This window comes from Triticum aestivum, chromosome 5D (assembly GCF_018294505.1).
Source record: "Triticum aestivum cultivar Chinese Spring chromosome 5D, IWGSC CS RefSeq v2.1, whole genome shotgun sequence".
Lineage (NCBI taxonomy): Eukaryota > Viridiplantae > Streptophyta > Magnoliopsida > Poales > Poaceae > Triticum > Triticum aestivum.
Genome location: NC_057808.1, coordinates 51,422,402 through 51,430,545, shown reverse-complemented (window position 1 = coordinate 51,430,545; position 8,144 = coordinate 51,422,402). Strand labels below are relative to the sequence as shown.

Genomic DNA, 8,144 nt, shown 5'->3' with positions numbered 1-8,144 from the left:
CCCAGCCCACCAGGATTCAAGTCCTGGTGCTCGCATAATTCCTGGATTTATTTTAGGATTTCCGGCGATGTGCTTTCAGTGAGAGGAGACGTTCCCGCCGACGACGAGACGCCTACGATGACTTCGTAAATTTTAAGATGATATGCCGGCTCAGTCTTTCGGAGGTGCTCATAAGGGTAAGGTGTGCGTGTGTGCGTTCATAAGGGTGTGTGTATGCGCGTATGTATGAGCGCTTGTGTCTGTACTGATGTTAAAAAAAGAAAAAGAAATGTGCATCCCTGAAGGCTGGAGCAAACAGAGATCAGTAAGAATCAAGTGACGAGCAAACCTAGCTACACCACACACGGGGGAAAAGAAATACAGTACCAAAAACTACTGTCCCTGAAGTAGACTAGGAAACATAAAATCATTACTATGAATGAGGCCATGAGGGTAGCACGTTGAGCATGAACTCTTGAATTAATTTCACTTACTCCATAATGTAATATAGGCTAAGAAACCGGCGATTATGACGTACGGCCAGAGACACGCCAGCACCCCACGTAGGACCAAAAGCGCAAACCATTTCAAGGCCACGCCAACACCCATCCTCTTCCGAAGCACTAGCTGATCCTTGGATGTCATGTACGTGAACCAAGCAACGTCAAGCAGTGTGATAGTGGTGCCTATAACCGTAAGAGTAACTGCTGCGCCAGCCGCAGGAACCAGCGTCGCGTACATGCCCAACGCAAACGCCGCAGCCAGCGTTCGGGCTGAGCTGTTGAGGAAGAAGATGGACATGACGAAGGCTTTCATGCGCATGCTGATGTCGACAGTGGTCACTCCGGCGTACATGAGGCTGATGGTGGCCATGGCGGAGCAGAGCAACGCCAGGTTGTTGGCGATAATGAATGCCTGAAGAGAGTGGCTTGTGACAAGCACCGGCATGCCGCCCTTAATATTATCGACCTTAGGGTCATCATCAGTTCGATAGCCTCCGGGTATGGTGAAAGCTACCGCAAAGGAAATCGTCACGAGTAGCGCTGACACAACCCCAATGGTCTGTGTCGAATCCGAGATCCTTTTTTCTTCCTTCTCCTCATTTAGTTCAGGGATGCGGGTTTTACTATGAACACCGTACTGAGCATCAGCATGCACTAAAAGTTTGTGGATCGACACCCGTCGGCCCTGCAAAAAGAAAGAAAGATAGTAATTAACGTGATAGTATTCAACAACAGTCTTCTAATATATCTGCAGAGAATTTGTTTCCATGTGCATAAAGGTGTTGACAACCAGATTTGGCAACATAACTACTTCCTTTGTAAACTAATGTCTACTACTTAAAAAGAATGTAAGATTCCCATTTCACATTTCTTTTCACCACCTCTTCGTCCAACATTCCCTTTATGATAATGAATCAACTTAATTTATTTACCTTCTGAACCAATTTCACTTTAATTTACTTACCAAACTTCTGATCAAAATATAAGGTAATTTATGGGCAGAATTTGGTAAACATTTATTTACACAATCACATTATTATGAACAGTTAAATCAAAAGCTAACACAAATATTTTATATCTCGTTGTAACGCACGTTCATTGTTCTAGTAAGTGATCTAAAATGTCTTATATTAGTTTACATATTTTATATCACTTCTTATATTAGTTTACAGAGAGAATAGCATCTAGAAGAGCTAGGAGAAGAACAGTAGGCGACTTGTCCAAGGCTCTTGGGGTTCCTTCAATGGTGGGAACCTCCTCCTCATTTGTAAACCTTGAAGCTTGTGGTTCTGAATTTGTTGTTGATGGGAATGAACCTGGATTGAGTGACACTGCTGCTGCTCATGGGGAAGCTGCTGCTGCTCATAGGAAAAGGGCTAGCTTGATGAGTGAAGAAGAAGTTTTGGTCATGAGCAACATGTCCGAAACTGTCCGTGAAGTTGCTATTGCTATCAAGTCCACCGGAGAGGCACATCCTGAACTTTATGATGCTGTCATGGAGCTCCCTGGTTTTACCGAGGATGATCTGTTGATTGTCTTCGATTATCTCAACGAGAATGCCAACAGGGCTAGGAGTCACTCATTCGTGCAAATGTCGGAGACTCGTCGCACTCGCTGGGTCATGCACCACCTCTCCAAGGTCAACGGTGGAGTGCCCGTGCCCAAGGATGGACTGCCAAAGGATGGAGTGCCCGTGACCAGCGATGAAGTGCCCAAGGGTGGAGTGTGAGCAAATATGTGCTAATTCACCTAACGAAGCTGACCATATTTTATTGTATTTGGTCAGAAAACCATGCCCCTATATATGCGAAGGAATGTAACATGGACCTTATGTTATGTTCCTTTGTTGGACTGTAATGTGGACAATATGAATTTGTGGCTATCTAATATGTGAACTCTAGGATGTGTTGGACTGTAATATGGATCATATGAATTTGTGGCTCTAAAATATGTGGACTCTTAAGGTGTACTTGCACTGGATACCTGATTTATGTGCACTCTCTATTATCCTGATGCATTTCTTTAGCTATTTTGTGCCATCAATTGCTTATGTGTATATAAACTGCTTATATACTTGTACAAACAGCAAAGATGTTGCTAAATTTTTGTTTTTCTTACTTAAATCATCTCTGCAATTTTGAAGGCATGTGAATATATATTCTTTTATTACTTCAATCGGCAAAGATATCTAGTCTGGAGTGCATTTCACTAAAATTATATTCTAATTATTTTACATACATGAACAAGCATCGTAGAGTTAAATTTCACATCATACAACCTACCAAACAACATATGTTGTATGCTCCATCTCTCATGCAACCACACATGCAACAAACCAAACAAAATCTGAGCTGAGCCTGTCTCGTCTCATGCAGTACACCAAACACACATTTCAACCCATTTTTGCATGAGCTCAACCAGGCCAGCCCCAGCCAAGCTCCTTCATGCAATACATGACAGATGCACCCAGGCAACCAAACACGCCCTATGTGAACATAGTGGTCACAAAGCACCACAAGTTTTTTTCTAGAGACAATAAGTGATCTAAAATGTCTTATATTAGTTTACATATTTTATATCACTTCTTATATTAGTTTACCGAGAGAATATCATCTAGAAGAGCTAGGAGAAGAACAATAGACGACTTGTCCAAGGTCTCCTTTACGTGAACGTAGTGATTACAAAGCACCACAAGTTTTTCTTAGAGACAAAAAAACTAAAAGGAGCGATCAGTAGCAATGCCCAAAGTTGCTAGGTGGTCCTTTAATTTCTACCAATGGATACGGAGGGGCTCCTCCTACCAATGGGGGTGAGATCTATAGCGGGGTAGCAATCAGTAAGACGCATTTGTTAAAGATGGAGTTTACATGAAACGTATGACTAAAGTCTTAGGATTAGGCATCTTTAGCCAAAAAAAGCTATGAAAAAATTAACTACATAAAATAAACTGCCTTTTATATTATTCCATTCTGAAATATATATAACTTCTTAGATTCATGCACTCAAACTTTTCTAACAACGACTATTTATATACAAAATCTATTGAAATAGTGTAACTATATTTGCTATGATTATTATTATTCTAATATAAAATTTCAATTAAATAACATAGGCATACTATAAAGTAATGCAGGTCCCATCATTAAGGGAGTTAGATCACATACCAAACCAAAAAGGACACCTGGGGTCCGCATGCGCTGTGAAAGATCCAGTGCAGTTTCCCTCTCGTTATTTGATAAATTTAACATAACTTCCTTGTCCCACAGTAAAAAGCACACAGTTTCTAAAATTCCGGCCTCGACAGCAAGGTGCAACCCAGTGTTGCCATCATCATCCTGCATATTCATGATGGCTGCAAACATCTGCTTTTCTTGTAATAAAACCTGTAAAACAGGAGGAAATAGTTTTGCGTAGCCTTGTTTGGCAGCTACATGGAGGAAGGTCTTGCCCTCGGCATCACGTAGCTGGGCGCAGTCCGGGCAAATTTTGAGCAAGGTGCAAACTACACTGACTTGCTTTTCCTTAACCGCCTCATGTATGGGGAATGACCCCTTGTTGTCGCACTGATATGCAAGAGATTCCTCAGCGTCTAGTAGACACTTTACTGTTTCAAGAAACCCACATGAGGCTGCCAAATGTAGAGGTGTGCTCCCATTTGTTTGTTCCCCTTGTTTGCTGAGGTGATTGTTCCATTTCAGAAGATTTTTTGTCATACCTACAGTTATTATAAAGTAACCCCACAAAAATGTTATAATAAAGGTAGATAGAGTGACACATGAGCTCGGTGGAGGAGCCAGGAATCAATGATTGAGGGAGCCTAATGAGTCAAACTTTTGATGACAGTGGCCAAATTGTACTAATACATGTACTTTCCCAAAATCTAAGAGGTCAAGTGTACAAATTAAGCATTTATATGTGCCAACGTGGGATCATCGGGGAAGGCATATATAGCTCCTGCCGGGCCCCCCTACCTCCACCACTGCATGAGCACCAACTATTTTATGAAGAAAGTTAAGATACAAGAATAAGCAGAAATACCATATGGTTAGCTGGCCTGACATTTGTAAGCCTCGGGACCAAGGAGGACTAGGTATTGTATGCTCGAAGCGCATGAATATTGCTCTCCTATCTCGATGGTTTTGGCGCATTTCGCAAGGGCAAGGCGGCCTCTGGTTAGATATAATCCGGGCCAAGTACCTGCGTGGACAACCCCTTGCTTTCTGTTAGCGTTCAGGCGGCTCCCAGTTTTGGCAGTCGATTATCCAGCTTCTCCCGGTCCTCCGCATTGGGACATCCATCTCGGTTGGTTCGGGTTCTGCGACCTTGTTCTGGTTCGACCATTGGGCTGGTGACTCCCCCTTCGCGGCGCGGTTCCCCGACCTCTTCTCCATCGCTGTAGACCCAACCATCTCCATCGAGAGGGCCCTTATTGACTTAGGGCGCCTCGCCTTCCGGAGACCGTTCGGTCCTCCGGAATCTGCCGCTTGGCGCGAGTTGCTTGATTGCATCGCCCTGCACGAACCGGCCGTCGACTCTGGCCCAGACCAGGTTAGGTGGCGTCTTGAGCCTTCCGGCCAATTCTCCACCAAGTCCCTCTACCAGGCCATTGCTCCCTCCATCGCCCCGCCCCCCTCCCGGCGGTTTGGTCCATCCGTCTGCCTCTGAAGATCCGGATCTTCATGTGGCAATGGATTCGCGGACGGATCCCATCTGGGGTGGAGGTCCGCAAGCGCAACGGCCCTGGGACGGGCATCTGCCCGCTTTGCGATGTTCCCGAAGACTCGAATCACATCTTCTTCACGTGGATGCCTGCTCAGTTTCTATGGAGCTGCTTTAGGGAGGTGGTCGGTGGCAATTGGTGTCACACCAACTTCCCCGACCTATTCGCCAAACTCCAGATATCCCCCCTACCTTCTCGCCACATTAGGTGGCTTGAGATTGGGGTGCTAGCGTGGACCCTCTGGACGATCCGCAATAAACTTGTGATCCAGCGCATTCCTCTTCGGCGGGCCACTGACGCTCTATTCAAACTGTCTGGTTACTTGCAGCTCTGGCGGCCGCTTAGCCGCCCTTCGGACCGGGACGCCATCACCGCCTTCAATGCCGACCTCCGCTCGATGGCCGTTCGTCTGTCGCCGCCTGCTCCCCCGCCGCCACTGGAGCCTGATTAGGGCCGCCATTAGTCGCCGTGCCGGCGCCCCTTGTGTTTCCTTTTATTTTTAGGACTTGTTTAGCTGTGCCCTCAGCAGAACCTATGTACTTTGTGTCGTGAGACTTGGGTGTGTGTGTGTTCTAAACTATGCTTGTATGTGTGTTATTGGCGGTTTGCTTTATTTATAAAGCAGGGCGAAAGCCTTTTTCGGTATAATTCATCCCATGGATGTATTTGATGGTATATCAGCAGTCAACTCAAAAATTCTCCCTCGGCTCTAAATTAATTAAAGTTATGGCTTTCTCCGGATCAAACTTACTCAAGTTTGATCAAGCCTATTGAAAAATATACTAACATCTAGAACACAAAATTAGCTCGATTAGGTTGTTTCAAAAAGAATGCTTTATACTATATATTTGATGTTGTGTAGATCTCATATTTTCCTATGGACATGCTTAAACTTGAACATGTTTGACTTAGGACAAACCTAGAATTTCATTTCATCTAGAACCGAGGGAGTAGCAAATATATAAAGAAAGAAAGACATATATGTTTGTGTTTGGTGAACACCAACTAGCCAGAGGTTTCCAAAGTTCAAACAAAAGGTAGCAAATGCATGGAAATACAACATCCTAATGGATAACCTGCAACAAGGGAAGATAGAATATTCATTTATATGTTCATATTTACTAATTTGAGGCTCTTTTAAGACCATTATATCAACCCACATGATCTTACAAATATCTTAAGCATATTCAATTTATCTAATGGGCGAAAGTTGCGACTAAATAAAATTGCATGGTCATGACAAAAAGAAACGTACGTGCATGAAAGAGACCAACTTGACGGAGGTTTAGTGGGTCATGTCATATTTTGATTCAATGGTATATCTGATGGACACATGATTTTAAATTAATTAAAGCATAACTATACCTGGTCATGGGCAACCCGGCCCGGACGGCCTGACCCGACCCGACCTTTGCCCACAGGCCGGGCCTGGGCCTAGATTTTAAGCCCAATGGCCAGGCCGGGCCGGGCTCAGGCCCGTCATATTTGTGGTTTAAGGAAGAGGCCTGGCCCGAGGCCCGATGGGCTTTTGACTAATGGGTCGGGATTGAGCCTGATTTTTAGGCCTGGCGGCCGGGCCGGGCCGGGCTTGGGCCTAGGTTTTCTGCATCGGGCTTTGGTAGGCCCGGCCCGGCCGACGGATGGCCAGGTATAAGCATAACCAGGGCAATGGTGATCTATTATCTTAATAACAACCAGACAATGAAAACATAACATTGGCGAGTTTAAAAGTCTAACAAGTTTAAACCAGATTTTACCATGCATGATGTGCTATGATGAATGATATAGTAGCATATAGTATAACTCACTTGTGCTCCTGAGAACGGCAACATGCAAGACGTTTTGTCCATTTGGTCCAGAGTAGGAGAGCCCCGGGTCCTGCTCATGCAGTCCCTCGGCAATATCCTCACGCCCTAACGAGACGGCCAGGTACAGTGGCGACGTGCCGCTTGCAAGAGGGAAACGAGTCAGTTCTGGATCCGCGACCCATAACTCATGGACCATTGCCCGAACTGTCTCCTTGTCCGACAAGCGGAGGGCCGCATGGAGAGCCGTCTCCCCCTGCTCGTTCTGCTTCCTCAGTGCTGCCTTCACCCTGTCGTCGCCGCCCTCAGCTTTCGCCAGACAGATGAGGTGAGTGACCATTTTCATCATCCCAGCTCTGGCAGCGCAATGGAAGGGCGTGTCGCCCTTGTTGTTGCGTGCGTCCAGGAGGTGCTTGGCCTTGCAGTAGATGCCCCTCGCGCTCTCCAGGAACTCGTCACCGTCTCCACTGGACGCCACGACATGGAGGACGTTGTTCAGCTCCACGTCCAAGGTGATCGTCGTTGCAGAATTATCAACGACGTCGGCCTGCTCGTCATCGATGACGATGTTGATGAGGCCTCCGGGCGGGACAGCATGAACCGCCGGCGGAGTGGCGCCGGCACCGCTATTGCCCATAAGAACATTTAGCGGTGTCCAGTGGCCCTTTCGGGCGGCCATCAGCAGCTTGGGGTGCTGCTGCACCACCGCCGGTTTTGCTTTTGCCTCCTTGTCCTTTGGCGGCCCGGAAGGTGCTTTTCCCCCCGACTCCATTGGCGTCAACCTGACGTGCTGTGTATTCTCTAGTGGTAATTGGTATAGTACGTTGTACTAAGTAGCACGATGGAGCAGTTCTCCCTCTATGTGTAATATATAGTACAGTTAGCTGCAGCCTCAAAATATATAGAGACAACAAAAGTTGTTATTCGTCCACTTGGTTAGGAATCGTTCATTGTGTGTAGCAGCTTTACTCCGATCCTTTGGTTCGGTTCCGAATTTGATTCTGCACAATTTGATGACACGGACTACTTGGATGCAACCACTAAGGCCGGTCTTTCTTTAACGATTTTGTGAAGATGAAGACACCAGCTGGAGGTCCTTTATCAATCATTATTACTCCCTCCGTTCCAAAATAGATG

The 8,144-nt window shown here is 45.8% G+C and overlaps 1 protein-coding gene across 1 annotated transcript; it reads right to left on the bottom strand.

Annotated features, from left to right (window-relative positions):
- Window positions 1-440: 440 nt before the first annotated feature.
- Window positions 441-7,858, bottom strand: LOC123119389 (protein ACCELERATED CELL DEATH 6-like). Its single transcript, XM_044539186.1, has 3 exons — window positions 7,011-7,858; window positions 3,647-4,197; window positions 441-1,167 (listed from the first exon to the last, which is right to left on the bottom strand). Exons 1-3 carry the CDS (start codon window positions 7,777-7,779, stop codon window positions 466-468), a joined length of 2,022 nt encoding a protein of 673 aa, XP_044395121.1. The 5' UTR covers window positions 7,780-7,858; the 3' UTR covers window positions 441-465.
- Window positions 7,859-8,144: the final 286 nt, after the last annotated feature.

Coding starts and splice junctions, on each gene's coding strand:
- LOC123119389 (XM_044539186.1), bottom strand. CDS start 7,779: ATGGAGTCGGGGGGAAAAGCACCTTCCGGGCCGCCAAAGGACAAGGAG. Junction 4,198..7,010: donor TGCCGTTCTCAGGAGCACAA/GTGAGTTATACT, acceptor TAATAACTGTAG/GTATGACAAAAAATCTTCTG. Junction 1,168..3,646: donor CAGGTGTCCTTTTTGGTTTG/GTATGTGATCTA, acceptor TTCTTTTTGCAG/GGCCGACGGGTGTCGATCCA.